This window comes from Mastomys coucha, unplaced genomic scaffold (assembly GCF_008632895.1).
Source record: "Mastomys coucha isolate ucsf_1 unplaced genomic scaffold, UCSF_Mcou_1 pScaffold20, whole genome shotgun sequence".
NCBI lineage: Eukaryota > Metazoa > Chordata > Mammalia > Rodentia > Muridae > Mastomys > Mastomys coucha.
In genome coordinates this window covers 127126698-127148369 of record NW_022196903.1, presented here as the reverse complement: position 1 = coordinate 127148369, position 21672 = coordinate 127126698, and the positions used below count along the sequence as shown (strand labels likewise).

General features: G+C 38.0%; 1 protein-coding gene, 2 long non-coding RNA genes and 2 pseudogenes across 3 annotated transcripts in view; 3 read left to right on the top strand and 2 right to left on the bottom strand.

Moving 5' to 3' along the window:
- LOC116098391 overlaps positions 1-393 on the bottom strand; it is a 6779-nt gene extending 6386 nt beyond the window's left edge. The window contains exon 1 of the long non-coding RNA XR_004121825.1: positions 343-393. This is a non-coding gene — a long non-coding RNA (uncharacterized LOC116098391). The remainder of the gene's footprint in view (positions 1-342) is intronic.
- A 112-nt stretch (positions 394-505) lies between these two features.
- LOC116098390 lies at positions 506-2219 on the top strand. The gene is made up of 2 exons (XR_004121824.1): positions 506-640; positions 2077-2219. It is a non-coding gene; the product is annotated as an uncharacterized LOC116098390 (long non-coding RNA).
- A 119-nt stretch (positions 2220-2338) lies between these two features.
- On the top strand, positions 2339-3340 carry LOC116100025 (taste receptor type 2 member 110-like). Its single transcript, XM_031384077.1, has one exon. It carries the CDS (start codon positions 2339-2341, stop codon positions 3338-3340), a length of 1002 nt encoding a protein of 333 aa, XP_031239937.1.
- An 11841-nt stretch (positions 3341-15181) lies between these two features.
- Positions 15182-15865, top strand: LOC116100024 (annotated as a pseudogene).
- Positions 15866-16540: 675 nt separating this feature from the next.
- On the bottom strand, positions 16541-21672 carry LOC116100023 (annotated as a pseudogene).

Sequence of the window (21672 nt, the reverse complement as noted above, 5' to 3'; positions counted from 1 at the left end):
AAAAAAAAAAAAAAACTGTCCTTAAACAGGAGTGGCATTTCTAGTGGACATCTAAGATGTTTCCATATAGAGTGAAAGGGAACACAACTGGACGGCCTCAGACAAGCTTCTCAGTGAGGAGTGTAGTCAGATGATACGGCCTCAGACAAGCTTCTCAACCAGGAGTGTAGCCAGACCTTATGTCGTTCAGCCCATTTTCTAAAATCTCAGGAAGTTCTGCCATCATCCTCCACTCTTTATTGTTGGCCCCTATGCTTGTATTTGCATTATTCTTTGCAAAGCATATTCTTATTACTTGGAGTAGATAATCCAGAAGAACCATTATATATTTATGTTAAATACCTGTGCAAAGTCATGAGTTACAGCCTCGGTCACAAATCTGTTAGAGAGATGTAGCACCCATAAGAAGTAGGAGGAGCTTAGAAGAAGGAAATTACGTCATAAGAGGCATGCCCTGAAAGGGAATATTAGCTGCACAGGTGTTTCCTCTCATTCTACACTTGTTTGCCTCATGACAGGAACAGTTTTGCTCCACTACTCCTTTTGCTCTTCTACCATATGACAGACCACGAAACAATGGAGCCAAGGAATCATGAGCTTAAAATTCAGGAATTCTGAGCCAAAATTTTCTTCTTTATAGGTAAATTAATTCATATGTTATATTATACTGAAAAAAAACTAACAAAGACAATTATAACTCTGTGCTGGTATTGTTTGTTTGCAATTTTGTCTTTTCCTTAAACTTTGTGCTTTCTGGCTTGACTTCTTTCCCAATATATCTATCTTCTAATTGTAGTGCACTTGTCAAATTTTAAATTATGTAGTACTGACAGTCTTTGTATAGTGTGTTTTTAGGGGCCTATAAGAAATATAGAGTCAGTCTTTCACAGTAAAATTTTTCAGGTTTTCCATCCATTTATGATAATTAAGATAATTGTTTTTCTGTTTTATTGAAGCATGTAATATATCTTCTTTAGTTTAATAACTCCTTAAATGGTATGGCTGTAACCATGGATTTTACTTCTCATCTTGCCCAGGTTGTATGTCATACTTCATCTGCCTTGGCATCCATTGTGATGTTTACAGAGAAGATGTTAGTAGTTGGCAAGGAAAAGTAGATAGATAGAAAGTTCAGGCCTTTGCTGCTAATAAAGGCATCACCTTATGTATACAAATAGGTAAGACTGAGGAAGATTCTTCCTATTCAGAGGTACTCTTTTTCCTTAAACACAGCTCCAGTGTCCATGGAAAATACTTCATTTTTACCCACGGAGCAATATTTTGAAAGGTTACTGAACATTTACACTTAATACTCTACATTGCTAACTTGGAATTCTGTTTAGAACAATGTCAAAATCTATGAGGAAAAATGTGCTTTGGAAAAACAGGTTTGTAATCCTCCTTAACTATAAGGAGAAGGTGGGAGAATTACAAGTTCAATTGTTTTCTGGACTGCAGGGCGATTCTAAGGCAAGAATAAGCAATTCAGAGAGACTTTCTCCCAATATAATGTAAAAAATATTGCTAGAGGTACAGCTTGTCAGAACACTTGCAGGATCGTAGTAGGCCTCTATATTTAATTATTATGTTTATAATAAATAAAACACAATACAAGAAATTGTCATCATAGCAAGTGTGGTATAGATACATGATTATTGAATCCGTGAGAAATTTTATTGGAATGAAAATAGGAAAGAGACAATTCTCCAAAAAAGGGATGTTTGAGCATGTGTGTCTTGTACATATGTAAATGATTGCCTATATAGAGATTTATAAATTAAAATGACTAGAATAATTTTAGTGACATGAATACAGCAGCAGTGATCTTCCAAGAAATTTTTAGACAACTTTGATACTGTGTAGTAAGACTTTTGACCAATGTCTACAAAGGTTGGTTTGTATGTGCACACAAAATAGAGTTTCATTAATATACTTAACAAAAATATTGATAAATCTTTACCTAAGTATGTACCACATGCTTAATTTTTTAATATTGTTCAGAAACCATGTGTGACTAAAATGTACAGATGGGGAAAAACTGAATATAATGCAAATAAATATATCTTTATTTTGTAGATTAGTGCATGAGAATTCAACATCTTATTCAACTTCAGAAAACTGGATATAAGACACAGTATCTGGATGAAGCAGAGTTGATCTTGTTGGGAAGAAAAAAGCCAACATTTAGATAAAGAATAAAAGAAACAATCCTGGTAAAATTTAGATTTTTTTCTTGCCAATGAAGTATAAATTGGACTTTAAAGGATGAATATTTTGAATTTTTAACTGCCAATATATGGAGCTTTTTAAATGAAGCAGAGACATTATGAATTGAACCATGTTCTCAGAGACAATAAAGAGCAATGATGTGTTTACTTTTACAATAATAATATTTGTGGAAGTAGTAATTGGAATCTTAGGAAATGGATTTATAGCACTAGTGAATATCATGGACTGGACCAAGAGAAGAAGGATCTCTTCAGTGGATCAGATTCTTACTGCCTTGGCCCTTACCAGACTCGTTTATGTGTGGTCTATGCTCATTTACATATTGTTATGCATACTGTGCCCACATTTGCTTATGAGATCAGAAATGCTTACAGTAATGGGTATTACCTGGATACTCAACAACCATTTCAGCATCTGGCTTGCTACATGCCTTGGTATCTTTTATTTCCTCAAGATAGCCAATTTTTCTAATTCTTTATTTCTTTACCTAAAGTGGAGAGTTAAAAAAGTGGTTTTAATGATAATACTGGTATCAATAATTTTCTTGATTTTAAACCTGTTTTCTCTAAGGATGTATGATCATTTATCAATTAATGTTTATGAAGGCAATATGTCTTATAGTTTTAGGAATTCACTACAATTTCCCAGAATTTTCTTATTCATCAACTCATCTGAAGTTTTCTTAATCATCAACTCATCACATGTTTTCTTCCCCATCAACTCCCTGTTCATGCTCATACCTTTCATAGTATCCCTGGTAGCTTTTCTCATGCTCATCTTCTCACTGTATAAGCATCACAAGAAGATGCAGGTCAATGCCAAACGAACTAGAGATGCTAGTACCATGGCCCACATTAAAGCCTTGCAAACTGGGCTCTCCTTCCTGCTGCTGTATGCAGTATGCTTACTTTTTCTTGTCATAGGAATGTTGACCCTTGGAATGATGAGTGGAAAATTAATAATTTTATTTGATCACATTTCTGGAATGGTTTTTCCTATAAGCCATTCATTTGTGCTGATTATGGGAAACAATAAGCTGAGACAAGCCACTCTTTCTGTGTTGCCTTGTCTGAGGTGTCAGGGCAAAGATATGGACACCATGGGTTCCTAATCAATTCCAGAGTTCATTGGACAAAATCTTTAAATCTTATAGGGGAAAAAGAAAAAGTGAGGACTCAAAGCTGAGAGGGGTAATACCTAGGATAGTATGAGGAGGATAAAGAGATTAGCAGAATAAAAGTGATCTCAGGAGAAACTGGATAGGGGAACATTTTAGGAAATGAAAAGGCAGGAACATATAGGAGTAGGAGGGGTTAGACAGGTAAAATGACAATAAGAGTGGAATCATTCTATTCTAAGAAATCCTATAGTACGTTTAATTCAGGGCTCTTCAAGAGACTCCTGAAACATTCAGCCTATTGCTATTGACATTGCTTAATTACTGGTAATGTAATTTAAATCCCCATTTCTGATGATACCATGAATTATAGGATTAAGAACTTCAGAATTGCAACAGGCCTGTCTGCTTTCTCTCTGAAGACTAGTTTTCATGGTATCAGAAGGCACTGTGCAAGATTCTAAAGAGGGAGGCAACTAATAGTCTTATCTCATTATGACACCAATGAACCTCATCAATGTCCAGTGACCACCATCCCATAATAGTCTCTGTGTCCAGAAGTGGCACACATATCTTGGTGGTAACCAATTATCCAAAATTGGACTTAAGAGGTTTTCAGCAAGAGTAATACCATTCCTGGTACAAGAAACTTAGCTAACTACTCACACGCTAACTCAGTAAAATCATGGTTATTGGAGAAGAATCTACAACAACTGATTTACTAAATCAGCATAATTGCTGACAAAAATATATAAACATTTGTCAGTATACTCACAAAGAAATGTAATCTACATCTGTTATCAAGAAAACAAATCTTCTAAACAGATGAAAATGGCTACAGAAAACCACAACCAAACAAAATGCAAAGTTTTGAAGTCCATTCCAAATGAGTACATCTACGTGGTCAAAAACCTAAGACTCAGAACATGGAAGCAGGACAGAACGATTATAAGAGCTATGAGACCAAGGACTTTGCTTTGAGGTTATGTCTTTTAGTATCACCAGAAGCTATATCACTAAAGGCTAAGCAGCCTGGCCATCCAAATATCAGCTGACGAAGGGAGACGCCAACAAACTTATCAAAGGGGACGAGGAAAGCTTACAAAGGATCAAACGTACAGAAAGATCTACAGGCCTGACTAAAGCCAGGAACAAGAGAGAAATTCCTCTTCAGGGAAAAGCACATCAATTGGCATTCCAGTGCCAAAAGCTCATTTTTTCAAAACACACAAACAAGTTTTATTATATGGCCATATATATGCATATATGTGTACACGCATATGTATACTATCTGTATATATATTTATATATGTATGTTTTATGCATATATTTACACACAAATACATATACAGATTCAATAAAAACTAATGAAAACAGAAGGCCAAAAATTTGAAGAGATTGGAAAATGGTGTTTGCAAGTTGTTGGATGGATGAAAGGGAAGGTAGAAATTTTGTAATTAAAATACAAACAAGACCAAAATAAATCAACCAAACAGAGTATATTAGAAAAATATTGAAAATAAGTATACATTCTGAGCCCCTCACATCTAATATTAGTCTGTCATAGGGAAAAATTCAGGTAAAATTTAGATTGTGTATAAATGTCACAAAAAAGTAATAAAATATTTTTTTAAAAAATATCTGATAAGTATAGTCTTCTAATATATTGGTATATGGATTTGTGGATAACTAAAATTTATATATTAATAGTTGGAATAAGAGCTAATTAAATTTGTTTAACCCTTAGCATATACCATTGTGTACCATTATATTAGGATATTCAATATAGAATAATTTTTCAACATCCTAAATATTTTGAATTTTGTGTTAAAATTTGAAATTTAACATGTGAGATATATGTATTCATTTCTGCCTAGGAGGCACTTACTTGTATGCCTTTTGTCTTAGAGCAGAATAAACAGTTCTTATTGAAGGGAGGAGAGACCCTCATCTATCCTGGGGAAAAAGAACTTCTAAGTCTTTTCTCGCTTTTCCCACTTTTGATACTTATGAGCCCCATGAAGTTCCTCTTCAAGGTTGCATAAGCCTAAGCGTTGCAAGAGGAAGGAAACTCTTATCTATAGAACTGTTTGCAGATCACGCAGAGAACTCCTGGAATGGAGCTTTCAGAAGTCATTGCATTTGTGGGGTGGGTTTGTTGGTGTCAACCTGCCTTTCGGTCACGTATGTTCCTGTAAACTAGCCTTTTCCCATTCTCATATAAGTTACCCTAATAAGTTCACTAGCTCACTAAGCTGGGCTGGGGTTGAATCATTTCTCTGCCTCACAAGGTCTGTCATAGACAATTACTCATGTCTCTCCAGTAGAAGTTACAAAAATACTTGTGGTGCATCAGATTTTTCTAAGACAGTGTGGAAAAATTTCTGTTCACCACAGGTAGGACCTTAATGACAGGACAAACAACTGAATTCACCAAGTTCACCCTGGAGAACCAATGAGTTCACTGCAGGGTTTTTGTTTGTTTGTTTGCTGGCTTGCTTATTGTTTTTTTCCTTAGCAATTTACTCTGAAGTGAAACATTCCATCCAGGAGAGAAAATGTCTTCAAAAGCTGAAATTCACAAGATCCCTTACCAATATTATGAAATCAGTTAACTACTACTGGGAGACTATAACCAGCTGAGTGATCAAGAGGAGACCTTGTTGAGCTGAGTGGCCTAAAAGATACTGTGACTTTCAAACTGATATCAAATGGTGCAGAGAGCACCACAATTGTAACATTTGGGAATTGTCATACATGTCAGAGTAGGCTTTTAGTAGTCCAGTTGATTTTGAGTACATCCCCATTCCTTTAAATTACCCCTACACCCATCTCACAGAGAAAAATGAAAATATAACAAAGTAAAATAAAATAAAGTAAAATAAAAACATAGAATTAATTTGAAAAGTTGGACTTTATTACCTATTAATTTCCAATGGTTTGCCACATATTCTGTAACTGGGGAAAGTACAAGTATGTCTGTGTTGTCTCACCAGAAAAAAAACATTGGTCCTAACCTACGGATCCTTGGTAAATGGTACTTAGAAGACTGTGAGTTTTCTGAAGATGTAGTTTAAAGATAAGGGGGTCATACAGGGCACATTCCTGAAGAAAGAAAATGCAGTAAATATCTATCTATCTATCTATCTATCTATCTATCTATCTATCTATCTATCTATCTATCTATGTATTATACATTTACTTTTTATATTTTAATTTATGTTTTATATCATATATAGCTATCACATGGAAAATAAATAAATGAAAAATATTTGAAAATATGTGGAAAAGCCAAAAGATTATAAGCTGAGCTTGTTTTTTTTTCAGAAGCCAGGTGAAATATGTGCATGCATTTTGTGCTGCTGCTTGTGATTTTGTTGTTGTTGGTAGTGGTTGTGTGTTTGTTTGTGTTTACTGCTTGTAAATAATACAATTATGACACAATCTATCTTCAGATAATTGTACAGAAAAAGTTTACCTGGGAGATCCCAAAGGAAACAAGAAATAATTTGTAAAGAAGCAATCCACATGTCTATTCTTAATTTTTTTCATGTTGCTAATGTATTTATTGAAATGAACTGTGGGTTTTGAGGAATACTTATGGCATCTTATGAAGACTAAGGCTGATACACCACTTTAGTATTTTCCTGCATTCCCCACACAATGAATGGATTTTAAAATTTTACTAGTGTCAATTTTACAAGGTGTTTACTTGGTAAATTCAATTTACATAGAGACTAGACAAGACTAAACCTGCAAAAGAGTAAAAGAGATGCTAAAAAATTAGTATTCAGCTTGGGTTTAACATAAGTAATATAAATTAGGGAAAATATGAAGCAAATAGTATATTTCAAGTTGAGCTTTCACCTGGGTAGTAATAGAATTTGCATTTGTAATTTTTGTTAATGTCTCCACATCATTGTAAATAATTCTATTTGTCAGAGATAAAAAGAACAATGATATTCTACCAGATAATCAAATTCACACTACTCAGGGTGGCTCCTAATTGGTTTCTTCATGAAATAGAAAACACAGGTGTTTATCTAGTCCACATAGTCCATCCAGGTTGATAAAATAGAAAAGTGAAGATGGGTGTTTGCACTGCCTGTGATGGTAGCAGTCTCCATATATCTTCAATACTAGGAGTCTCAGCAAGTTTTGTCTTCTTAAGATAACCAAATTTTTTTTATGTGTGTGAGTACACTGTAGCTGTACAGATGGCTCTGAGCCATCATGTGGCTGCTGGGAATTGAACTCAGGACACCACTGCTCGCTCCAGCATAATACACTATAGCTGTCTTTGGACATCAGATCTCATTATGGGTGGTTGTGAGCCACCATGTGATTGCTGGGATCCAAACTCAGGACCTTCAGAAGAGCAGTCAGTGCTCTTATTTACTGAGCCATCTCTCTAGACCAAAGTGTGGATACTTCGTTCCTTCATAAAAGGGTGAACAAAATACCCATGGAAGTATTTTCAGAGACAAACTATGGAGCAGAGACTGAAGGAAGGACAATCCAGAGGCTGCTCCACCTGGGAATCTTTCCCATATTCAGTCATCAAATCTAGACACTATTGTGGATGCCAACAAGTGCTGGATGACAGGAGACTGATATGGCTCTGGAGAGCCTCTGACAGTACCCGAATATACAGAAGTAGAGGCAGGCAGCCATACATTGGACTGAGTACAGGGTCCCCAATGAAGGAGCTAAGAAAAGACCCAAGGAGCCGAAGGGTTTGCAGCCCCTTAGCACGAACAACAATATGAACTAACTAGTACCCTCAGAGCTCCCAGGGACTAAAACTCCAACCAAGGAGTTCACATGGGGGGACTCATGGCTCCAGCAGCATGTGCATAGCAGAGGATGGCCAAGTCAGTCATCAATGGGAGGAGAGGATCTTGGCCCTGTGAAGGTTCTATGCCCCAGTGTAGGGGAATGCCAGGGCCAGGAAGTGGGAGAGGGTGGGGTGGGTGAGCAGCGGGAGGGGGGAGGGAACAGGAGATTGTTTTAGTTTTTGTTTTTGTTTTTGTTTTTTTTCTTATTTTATTTTTCTCTTCTTTTTTGGAGGGTAACCTGGGGAAGGAGATATTGTAAATAAATAAAACATCTAATCAAAAAAAAGAAAAAGAAAAGAATTTTTTAAAAAAGATAACAAAATTTCTCAATCTCACATTATTTCTCCTGAAATGAAAACACAAATATCATTTCTTTGCTTCTGTAGGGAATTCATTGCTTTTATTTCCTAAATATGTCATGGTAGCATTTTTAGACAATAAAACTTACATGAAGCAATACAGGTAAATAACTATATAGGAAATGTAACATGAAAGACTAAGACATATTACAAATTGTTAAATATGACTATTTTTTTTAGGAAATTCTTCATGGTATTATATCCCTGCTTCATTTCCCTTTGTTTACTGTCTATGTAAGCAAACATCACAGGAAGTTGAGGTTGCATGGCTCAGTGTCCCTAGATGTCATCATCATGGTCCACAGGAAGGCTGTGCAAAATATCGTCTCCTTTCTTCGCTCTCTGTGATCTACTTTGTTTTCTTCATAGCAGATTCAAGCTCTAATGGGATGCCACCTTAGTAGACAGCTTAGATTGTTAAGGTACTCGTACCATTTCATCTTCAAGCCATTCATTTGTCCTGATTTAGGAAAAGAGATACTGCCACAGTCCTATTTCTTAGCTCTTTGACAGACAAGGCTCTAGTAGAAAGGACCTAACTCTTTGAGCAGTATGACAAAAAAAATGTCCCAAAACAAAACAAGAAGTACTTAAGAGATTCATGGAGGTCATTTGATGTTTGCCACTACTGTTGGCCATGGTGCCTAATTTGCAATGTGGTTGGTATACCCAGTGACACTCTATTGGAAAAAAATCATTTTTTCTTTACTGATGGGTAGATGGGTAGATACGTATACAATTACGTATAGCTTCTTTGCTGCCATTGTTCTCCATATCTATATCACCCTCCTAGTGGTGGGACCCTATCTGGCTAGTAGTTGTTCAGGCCCTCTGAGTGCTGTCCCAGACTCTGTGAGTTTATATGTGCATCTGTTCTGCTGTACCTGGAATATACTATTTCATTTGCCATCATCAATCACCTTTGTTCTTTCAATATTTCTATCTCCTCTTCTGCATAGCTCTCTGACCCTTTAAGGGAGGTATGAAAAATACATCCCATTTAGCACTGAATGTTCCAAATTCTTCTGGGAATGATATTTTCATGGCTGTATCTCCTAGATGTCTATTTTATAAACAAAGTGGTATTTCTCTCTTACTTTTAATAATTGTTTAACTGGAACAAAGATAATGGCTTCATTGGGTCATTTTAACACATACATGTTATTGCGCATTGGTCTTGTTTATCTCTTTCTTTCACTCTTTTCCTTCATGCTCTGGAAGCCATTTTGCTTGTCTCCTTCCCAACCTAAATAGCTCTCCTCCTGATTCCTTGTCATGTATCCAATTACCTTCTATTTCTTCTACATGCAAATGTCTAACTTTCATAAATATAAATTTAAATCTAAAGAATTTCTGTATGAGAGAAAGTACATGGTACTTGTTTTTCTGCATGTGGTTTATTTTGCTTAACCTAATATATAGTTGCATTGATTTTCCTGAAAATATGATAATTTTATTATTTTGTGACTGCTTAAAATTATATTTTTATATTGTCACAGTTCTTCATTCATAGTTGGAAGAAATAGGGACTAGCTAGTGTTTCAATAAATGTGAATATGCAAGCATATCTGTGACTTCTTGATTTAGAGAACTTCAATTTTATCCTAGCATAGTTTGATTAGGTCATATGATAAGATATTATCTTCTTTAATATAATTAAATAGAATGGCTATAATCATGCTTTTTACTTCCCATCTTGCCCATGTTGTGTCTCATACTTCATCTGTCTGGGTGTCCAAAGTGATGGTTACAGAGATGTTAGTAGTAGCTGAAGAATGGGAGCTAGAAGACTTCAAGTGTTTTGTGCTAACATATTGCACACCTCTAAACATGAAAGTGAAAGATTTGTATGACAAGAACTTCAGTTCTCTAAAGAAATAAGTCTAAGAAGTCCTCAGAAAATGGAAAAATCGCCCATGTTCATTTAAAGGCATTATCAACATAGTAAAAATATCCATCTTACCAAAAGCAAATTATAGATTCAATGAAAATCCTATCAAAATTCTAGCTTAATTCTTTACAAAGATAAAAAGAGCAAGTCTCAAATTCATTTGGAATAACAAAAAACTAAGAATGCAAAAACTATTCTGAACAACAAAAGACCATCTTAGAGAAAAATCACCCCTGACCTCAAATTCTACAACAGAGCAATAGTGATAAAAACTGCGTGGTATTTGTATGCAGACAGATTGATCAATGGAATACAACTGAAAACCCAGAAGCAAACCCACACAACTATGGGCACTTGAACTTTGACAAAGAAGCCAAAAACATCCAGTGGAACAAAGAAGCATTTTCATCAAATGGTGGTTAGCATGTAGGAGAATGCAAGTTTCTTCGCCTGGTACAAAACTCAAGTCCAAGTGGATAAAGGACCTTCACATAAAAACAGAAAAGCTAAATCTAGTGTAAGAGAAAATATGAAGTGCCTTGAACATACTAGCATAGGAGAAGATTTCCTGAACAGAACACCATTGGCTCATGCTCTAAGATCAACAATTGACAATTGGGACTTCATAAAATTGAAAAAGCTTCTGTAAGGCAAAGAACACTGTCAGTAGGACAATCACAAAAGTATCATCTAACTAGACACCCCAGAGCTCGCAGGGCCTAAACCACTAACCAAAGGACATTCATGGATGGGTCCATGGCTCCAGCTGCAAATGTAGCAGAGGATGTCCTCATCTGGCATAAGTGGGAGGGGATGCCCTGGTCCTGTGGAGCATAGGGGGTGCTAGAGAGGTGAGGATGGAGTGGATGTGTGGGTATAGTAGCACCTTCTTAGAGACAAAATGGAGGGTGATGTGATGGGGGTGGTTCTGGAAGGGAGAAAGGGAAGAGGGACAACGTATGAAATATAAATAAAATAAAATAATGAAAAAATTAATAAATAAATACTGCAAGGGAAACACTGCCTTTGGGAAACTGGTTTGTAATCCCACCTAACTGTAAGGCTGAGTGAGAGTACCACAAGTTCCAGGCTTGTCTGGACTAGAGAGTGGCTTTTTGGCCAGATTATACAATTAAGTGGGACTTTCTCACAATATAACGTAAAAATAAGATGGCTAGAGGTATTGTTTGTCAGTTAGAACACTTACATGATATGAGTAAGACTGTAGATTTAACTTTTACTTCTGTAATAAATAAAATAAAATACAGGAAAATTGTTATGTCACTAAATATGACCTAGATACATGTTTATGAATCAGTGAGATATTTTGGGGATGGAAATAAAAGAGGAATGAATTAAAATAAATATGTCTTTGTGCATGTGTGTTGTTCCAACGGCAGGGGGCCTGGTCTGGTGGCCTGTGTGTGGCTCTCTCTCTCTCCCTGGAGACAGGGGGCTTGCTGCTGAGGCCTGGGTCTCTCTCTCCCCCAGGCTGACCTGTTTACTGCACAGCACCTTAACTAAAAAGGAGGCAATGTATGAATGAGCTATTTTATTGTAGGAAGGAAAAATACGCTAGTTAAGTAGAGAGAAAGGAAGGAGAAGAAGGAGAGAGAGAGAGAAAGGAGAGGAAGAAAGTAAGAGAAGAGAACAAAGAGAAAGAGAGGAGAGAGAGGGGACGAGTAAGAGAGAGGAAGTAAGTAAGAGTAAGAGAGTGAGAGCAAGAGAGTAAGGGTGCAAGAGTAAGAGGAGAAGAGTAAGAAAGGAAGTAAGAGACTGAGAGGAAGTAAGAGAACAAGAGAGTGAGGAGGAGGCAAACCACCCCTTTTATTGTTTGGGGTGTGGCGTGCCTGGCTTGTGGCCAGATGACTGTGTGTAAGGTCCAGCTAGAATGCTGGGAGCTTGAGGCATTGACTGCCAGATAGGGCACACCTGCAGGGGTAGCTGTGAGGGGTCTGGGCTGAAATCTGAGCCATTGGTCTCAGAGTTATCACCAAACTCTTACCGTCCCTTGTGAACAAATGTACTTTTGCTTAGTGGGTCTCCGGGGTTCTGAGGTGGCCGATCAATTGGACTCTGGATGTCATAACTGTCCACTGCCCACACATGTGTGTTGTGTGCATTTGTGACATATGCATATATATATAGGATACTGCCCATATAGAGTTGTATAATTTAAAATGACTAGTATAATTTCTGTGATATGAATATAGCAGCAGTGATCTCCAAAGAGAATTTTAGACAGTTGGGCTACACTACACCGTGCAAAGCCTTTTGACCAATGTCTGCAAAGATTTACATATGTGTGTATAATAAATATTTCATTCATTTAACTAAATTCTTTATATATCATTACTTTCAGAAGTATATCATGCCAGATTATATTCTTTCAAGATACCATAGGAAATGTAATTTTTAATATTGTTCAGAACTCATTTTGTGTTACTAAAATTAGTAGATAGGGCAAAAGTGAAAGTAATGCAAATAAATAGACCTTTTTTATTTTAGCAATGAGAATTCAGCATTTTATATAATTTCAGAAAACTGGATGATGCAATGTTGAGCACTTTGGGAAAAGTGCCAAGATATTCATGAAGGAACTATGAAACAAATCCTGGGAAATTTAGATGTTTCCTTTTTTTTCAAGAGCACAAATACTTTATTTAGTCTAAGAATACTTTTATCTTCATATAAATAAAATTTTTACAATTATTAATACAAACAGAAACTTCAACAGTTGTATGAGTCTGTTTTCTGTGACATTTTTATTGGTTATTTTATTTATTTACATTTCAAATGTTATCCCACTTTCTGGTTTCACCTCTGCAAACCTTCTATCCCATCCCCCATCACCCCTGCTTCTATGAGACTGCTCCCAACGTACCCATACTCACCTTCCTTGCTATTCCCCTCCACAGGACCAATCACCTCCCCTCCCATTGATGCCAGATAAGACAACTCTCTGCTATATATGCAGCTGGAGCCATGTGTCCTTTTTGGTAGGTGGTTTAGTTCCTGGGAGCTCTGGGGGGTTTGGTTGGTTGATATTGTTCTTCCTATGGGATTGGAATACCCTTCAGCTCCTTCAGTCCTTCCTCTAACTCCTCCATTGGGGTCCTCATGCTTTGTCTGATGGTTAGCTATGAGCATTCCCATCTGTATTGGTCAGGCTCATTTGGAATAACAAAAAATCCAGGATAGATAAAATTATTCTCAACAATAAGAGAACTTTTGGGGGAAATCACCATCCCTGACCTCAAGCTGTACTCCAGAGCAATAGTGATTAAAACCACAGGGTATTGGTACAGAGACAGACAGGTAGATCAAAGGAATAGAATTAATGACTCAGAATTAAACCCAAACACTTATGATCACCTGATCTTTGAAAAAGAAGACAAAACCATTCAGTGGAAAAAAAAAAACTAATTGTGTTGATTCAACTGGCTGTCAGAATGTAGAATAAGAAAAATGCAAATTGATCCATTCTTATCACTTTTTACAAAGCTCAAGTCCAAGTGGATCAAGGACCTCCATATAAAAGCAGATATACTGAATCTAATAGAAGAGACAGTGGACTGAGCCTGAAACACATCACCACAGGAGAAATTTTCCTGAACAGAGCACTAATGGCTCAAGCTCTAAGATCATCTATGTATAAATGGGATCTCATGAAATTGAAAAGCTTCTGTAAGACAAAGGACACCAAATGGCAATGTACAGAATGGGAAAAGATCTTAACTAATCTGACATTCTATAGAGGGCTAATAACCAAAATACACAAAGAACGCAAGAAGTTAGCTTGCAGAAAACCAAATAAACCAAATAAAAAATGGGGTACAAAGCTAAACAGGGAATTCTCAACTGAGGAATCTTAATGGCCGAGAAGCACCTAAAGAAATGTTCAACATTCTTAGTCATCAGAGAAATGCATATCAAAATGAACCTTATGCCAATCAGAATGGCTAAGATCTAAAAGGCTAGTGATACCAGATCCTGGCAAGGATGTGGAGAAAGGAAGACCTGGAAAGGGGAAAACATTTGAAATGTGAATAAGAAAAATATCCAACAAAAATAAGTGACTAAAAAGAAACAAAAAATGAGGAACATTCTTCCACTGCTGGTGATATTGCAAACTAGTACAAGCACTTCAGAAATCAATCTGGTAGTTCCCCACAAAATTCGAAATAGTTCTACCCAAAGATCCAGCTATACTACTACTGGGCATATAGCCAAAAGGTGCTCCACCACTTCTTAAGTACATGTCTTCCACTATGTTCATAGCAGCCTTATTTGTAGTAGCTAGAAGCTGGAAACAACCCAGATGTCCTTCAATAGGAGAATGGATATAGAAAATGTGGTACATTTACATAATAGAAAGTATTCAGCTACTAAAGTAGTATTCAGGTACTAAAAATGAAGACATAAAGGGCCCAAGATGGAACTAGAAAACATCATCCTGAGTGAGGTAACATAGATGTTAAAGGACATACATGGCATGTACTCCCTGATTTTAGTCAATAAGTTCAGAATACCCATGAAACAACTCACAGACCATATGAATCTGAATAAGAAGGAAGGCCCAAGGAAGGCTTCATTATCACTTAAAAGGGGGAACAAAATAATCACTGGAGGTAGAGGGATGGAGGGACCTGGGTGGGAGAGGCCTGGAGAAAGAAAAAGTGGGGCAGAATCAGGTATGGAGGGAGACAGGAGAGAACCCAGGGGCAGGAATATTCTAAATTGAAACATGTTTTCACAGACAATGAACAACAGCCATTTGTTTACTTTTATAATCAACTTATTTTGGGAAATAGTAATGGGAATCTTAGGAAACAGAATCATAGCACTGGTGAATTTCATGGAGTGGGTCAGGTGAAGAAGGATATCTACAGGGGCTCAGATTCTCACTGTTGTGGTCATTACCAGACTCATGTGTGGTCTATGCTCATTTGTATATTTTTTTTCATACTGTGCCCACATTTGCTTATGATACCAAAAATGCTTATAGCAATGTGTATTATCTGGGTAGTGAACAATCATTTCAGCATCTGGCTTCTTTCATGATTCAGTATCTTTTATTTTCTTAAGACAGCCAATTTTTCTTTTTTCTTTTTCCTTAACTTAAATAGAGAGTTTAAAAGGTGGTTTTAGTGTTAATACTGTTATCATGGATTTTCTGAACATTAACCATTTTATCTCTAGAGACATATGATCATTTCTTGATTGATGTTGGTGAAAGAAGTATGTTTTATAGTTGAAGAATTCACCATAATTTCCCAGAATTCTCTTATTCGCCAACTCATCCAAAGCTTTCTTTCTTGTTATTATTATTTATTGGAAATTTCCTTTATAAACATTTGGAATGTTTTCCCTTTTCCAGGTCTCCCCTTCAGAATCTCCCTATCCCACTGCCCTTCCCCTGCCTCTATAGGGGTAATTACCCAACCACCCACCCACTCTCATCTTCCCACCTTTTCATTCCCCTACACTGGGGCATCGAATACACTCAGGCTCAAGGGCCTCTCCTCCCACTGATATCCAACAAGGTCATCCTTTGCCATATATGTGGCCAGAGCCACAGTTCCCTCCATGCATACTCTATGGTTGGCGGTCCAATCCCTTGGAGCTCCTCAGTGTCTGGACAGTTGACATTGTTGCCCCCTCCATGGGGCTGCAAATCCTCACAAAGCCTTCAGTCTCCTCTCCAACTCCTCCATTTGGAGGGGTTTTTTTCTTTTTAATTGAAATTTTTAATTGTAAACCTTAACTTGAAATAGAATATTAGGATCAGATGAATCGATTGAGAATTCTGTCAAATAATTAGAAGAAGAAGAAGAAGGAGAAGGAGAAGAAGAAGAAGAAGAAGAAGAAGAAGAAGAAGAAGAAGAAGAAGAAGAAGAAGAAATAACAATCTTACCATAGCTTTTTCAACAAATAGATGAGGGATTATTCTTTGTGTGTGGGAGGGAGGGAGAGTAGCGACACTTTATTAGGCTAGGCCAGCCAGGAGGCAGCACTGGAGTGAATGGCCCCATAGCAAAAGACTTCCAGGGGCAAAGACTTCCAGGTGTATACTACTTTCTGCCCCTGCCACAGTGTTTTCCACTCAAGGCTGGGCCATGGATGGAGTCTGGAAGTGGGTGTGGGCTCGCTGGTGTGAGCTTTCTCAGATACATTGTATCCACAGCTGCCTCCAGTCCAGGGTGCTGAATGATACCCCACTTTATTGTCATTAACCAGTTGCAAGGAGGCCAGCATGGAGCGGCACACCTCAAAAGCAGGCTGCCTAGCTACAAGTTCTGAAAAGGAATACTATTTGTTGTACTGGGGGAGCCGTGAAACCAACTAGTCCCCATAGGTATGGATATCGAAGGCCACATGCTGCTCCTGCATAGGGAAAGGACATGTTAGCTTCAAGGGGAGAGACAGTTCTAGACAAACTCCAGGCTATAGTTCCCAAGTAGCACACCTAACCTGCTCCTGGAGCAGGGGCTTGATCTTATCTTCCCAGTCCCTGAGGCGTTGGCTCAGCTCTGTCTCCTGGATGAACTTGTGGCAGGTGGCAGTGAAGAATTCCACATTTCTTCGGACCAGCTCCTCATATCTCAGGGACTCTGGCGTGGCATCTGCATGAAAGTCAGCAGCTTCCCCAGGCATATCCCCCTCAGGTTCTTCTACATACTCTTTAGGCTCTAGAATGTCATCTGCTACCCGTAGGTCTCCTAGGGACTCTTCCGAGCTATCCTCATCTGCAGGCCACAGATCCTGCCATCTCTCGGTTATCTTACATCTCCGCTACGTCTGAAGAGTCTTGAGCCATTCTTTTTGGTGTTTCCAGTACAGTTCTTCCATGTATGCAAAGGTTGGGCCCTCCCGACGAGCCCTCCTGCCATCAATGTGTCTAACATAGACATCCAGGTACCACTGGTGGAAGTCCTGCAACTCAGTGGCACCCTTCCTTTTGTGCTGCTGTCCTGGAGGCCGCTCCACACAGGGTGGCAGAGTATAGGTTATACCTTTCTTGAAGGGCTTAGAGTCCAAGGAGTCTTTAAAGGGGTCCAGGATCTGCCAGGAGTCTGGGGTGTCCTGCAGCCAGGAGGCAGGTTCCAGGGCCCCTTGCTGTTCCTGCAGAATGTATCTCCTTGGCAAGATGGCACTTTGCTGTGAGGTCCTGGGCTCTACAGGCTCTAGAGCAACCTCTGGCTGCTCTGCTACATCCTCTGCATCCCCCTCTCCACCGCTGAGCTTTGAGCCATCTGGCTCTTGGGAGCTGCCGAGTATAGGAGAGACTCCGATTCCTAGACACTTCCATTGGCTGCTTTGCAGCATCCTCAGTACCTTTTTGGCTCTTTGACATGGAGTGTGGCCACATTCCCACAGGATCCAACACAGCAGCACCTCTGGAGTTAAAGGTACATGTGTTCATCCTGAAATCCTTCCGGCTGGCCAAGACCTCACCCTGACTTCTATACAATGGGCTCATGTTCTTTTCCACTTGGTCAGAGGCCACCAGGGCCATGGCCAGAAGGAGCATCATGAGTAGCTCACTGATGTCACTTTTCAGATCCACATTAACCCAGGAGTCGGGGAAGTCGTCCAGTGTCAGGAACTCATCCTCTGTTTCACAGGAAGTCTCCCCCACCCCGCCTCCCGAGTTGACAGCCCTGTTGCTCCCATCTTCCTGCACTGAACAGAGCGTCTTGGCTCGCTTCTTGACAGAAATAAAATTGAGAGCCTGGTAGATCAGTGAGTAGATGTATTCCACCTTTTCTACTGTAGACACAGGCTGAGCCCTGAGCATCCACCTTTGTATTTGATAGGTTCTAGTAGAGCCTTTCAGGAGATAGCCATATCAGGCTCCCATCAAGTAAGCAGTTCCTGGCATCCACAATAACATACAGGTTTGGCAACTATATGTGAGATGGATCCCCGAGTGGGGCAGTCTCTGGATAGACTTTCCTTCAGTCTCTGCTCAACACTTTATCTTTATATTTCCTCCTGTGAGTATTTTGTTCCCACTTCTAAGAAGCACTGAAGCATCCACATTTCGGTCTTCCTTCTTCCTAAGCTTTAAATAGTCTGTGAATTGTATTTTGGTATTCCAAACTTTTGGGTTAATATATACTTATCAGTGAGTTCATATGATATGTGTCATTTTGTGACTGGATTACTTCATTCAGGATTATATTTTCAAGTTCCATTCATTTGCCTGTGAATTTCATGAACTTTTAATAGCTGAGTAGTACTCCATTGTGTAAATGCACCATATTTTCTGTATCCATTCCTCTGTTGATGGATATATCTCTGTTGTTTCAAGCTTCTGCATATTATAAATAAGGCTGCTATGAACATAGTAGAACATGTGTCTTTATTACACATTGGAACATCTTCTGGGTATACGCCCAGGAGTGGAATAGTTGGGTCCTCAGGTAGTACTATGTCCGATTTTCTGAGGAACTGCCAGATTGATTTCTAGAATCGTTGTACCAGCTTGCAATTTCACCATCAATGGAGGAGTGTTCCTCTTTCTCCACAGCATTTGCTCTCACCTGAGTTTTTGACCTTAGTTATTCTAACAGGGGTCAGGTAGAATCTCAGTTTTCTTTTGACCAGCATTTCCCTGATGACTAAGGATGATGAACGTTCCTTTAGGTGCTTCTCAACTACTTGAGGTTCCTCAGTTTAGAATTCTGTTTAGTTCTATTGCCCATTTCTTAATAGAGTTATTTGGTTCTTTGAAGTCTACCTTCTTGAGTTCTTTGTATATATTGGATATTAGTTCTCTATCAGATGTAGGGTTGGTAAAGATCTTTTCTCAATCTATTGGTTCCCATTTTGTCCTATTGACAGTGTCCTTTGCCTTATAGAGGGTTTGTAATTTTATGAGGTCCCATTTGTGCATACTTGATTTTAGTGAATAAACCATAGGTGTTCTGCTCAGGAAATTTTCCCCTGTGCCCATGTGCTCAAAGCTTTCTCTCATTTTCTCTTCTGTTACATTCAGTGTGTCTGTTTTTATATGGAGGTCCTTGATCTACTTGGACTTCAGCTTTGTTCAGGGAGATAAGAATGGATCAATTTGCATTCTTCTACTTGTTGACCACCAGTTGAGCCAGCACCATTTGTTGAAAATGTTGTCTTTTTTCCACTGAATAATTTTAGGGCCCTTGTCAACGATCAAGTGACCATAAGTGTATGGGTTCATTTCTGGGTCTTCAAGTCTATTCCATTGATCTACCTGTCTGTCTCAGTACCAATAGCATGTGGTATTTATCACAATTGCTCTGTAGAATAGCTTGAGGTCAGGGATGGAGATTGTACCATAAGTTCTTTTATTGTTGAGAATGGTTTTTGCTATCCTGGGTTTTTTTGTTATTCCAGATTAAATTGAGAATTGTTCTTTCTAACTTTATGAAGAATTGAGTTGAAGTTTAGATGGGAATTGCTTTGAATCTGCAGATTGCTTTCAGCAAAATGACTATTTTTACTATATTAATCCTGACAATCCACAAGCATGGGAGATCTTTTCATCTTTTGTGGTCTTCATTGTTTTCTTTCTTTAGAGACTTGAAGTTCTTGTTGTACAGATCTTTCACTTGTTTGGTTAAAGTCACACCAATATAATTTAATATTGTGACTACTGTGAAGGGTTTTGTTTCCCTAATTTCCTTGTCAGCTCATTTAGCCTTTGAGTATAGAAGGGCTACTGATTTTTTGAGCTAATTTTATATCACGCTACTTTCCTAAAGTTCTTTATCATGTTTAGGAATTCTCTTTTAGAATTTTTGGGGACACTTAAGTATATTATTATATCATCTGCAAATAGTGATATTTTTACTTCTTCCTTTCTGATTCCTATCTTTGACCTCCTTTCATTGTCTAATAGCTCTACCTAGAAATTCAAATGCTATATTGAATAGACAAGGAGAGTGGACAATCTTGTCTAGTCCCTGATTTTAATGGGATTGCTTGAAGTTTCTTTCCATTTAATTTGATGGTGGCTACTGGTTTACTGTATACTGCTTTTACTATGTGTAGATATGGGCCATGAATTTCTGACCTTTCCAGAACTTTTAACATGAAGTGATGTTGAAATTAGTCAAATGGTTTTTCAGCCATTTGAAATGATCATGTGGTTTTATCTTTTTCTTTGAGTTTGTTTATATAGTGGATCATGTTTATAAATTTCCTTATATTGAACCATCTCTGCTTCTCTGGGATGAAGCATACTTGATCTTGGTGAATGATCATTTTGATGTGTTCTTGGATTGGGTTTGTGAGAATTTTATTGAGTAATTTTGCATCAGTGTTCATAAGGGAAATTGGTCTGAATTTCTCTTTCTTTGTTGGGTCTTTGTGAGGTTTTGGTATTAGCATAACTGTGGCTTCATGTTCCTTCATGTTCCTTACATTTCTGTTTTGTGGAATAGATTGAAGAATATTGGTATTAGGTCTTCCTTGAAGGCCTGATAGAATCCTGCACTAAACCCATCTGGTCCTGGGCTTTTTTTGACTGGGAAACTTTTTTTTTTTTTTTAGGTTTTTCAAGACATGTTTTCTTTGTATAGCCCTGGCTATCCTGGAACTCACTCTATAGACCAGTCTGGCCTCGAACTCAGAAATTCGCCTGTCACTGCCTCCCAAGTGCTGGGATTAAAGGCATGTGCCACCACTGCCCAGCTGATTGAGAGACTTAATGACTGCTTCTATTTCAGTCGGGGTTATCAGACTAGTCAGATGGTTTATTTGGTCCTGATTTAATTTTGTGTTTGGTATATGTCTATAAAATTGCCCATTTCATCCAGATTTTGCAGTTTTGTTGAGTATAGAATTTTGTAGTAAAAAAATGATGATTTTTTTGAATTTCCTCAGATTCTCTTGTAATAGCTCCCTTTCCATTTCTAATTTTGTTAATTTGGATACTGTCTTTGTGCCCTCTCATTAGTCTGGCTAAGTAAGGGTTTATGTATCTTGTTGATCTTCTCAAAGAAACAGCTTCTGGTTTTGTTGATTCTTGTGTTTCTACTTGGTTAATTTCAGCCCTTAATTTGATTATTTTTTGCCATCTATTCCTCTAGAGTGCATTTGCTTCTTTTTAATCTAGAGCTTTCAGATGTGCTGTTGAGCTGCAAGTATATGCTCTCTCCAGTTTCTTTTTGGAGGCTCTCAGAATTATGAGTTTTCCTCTTAACACTGCTTTCATTGTGTCCCATAAGTTTGGGTATGTCTTACGTTCAT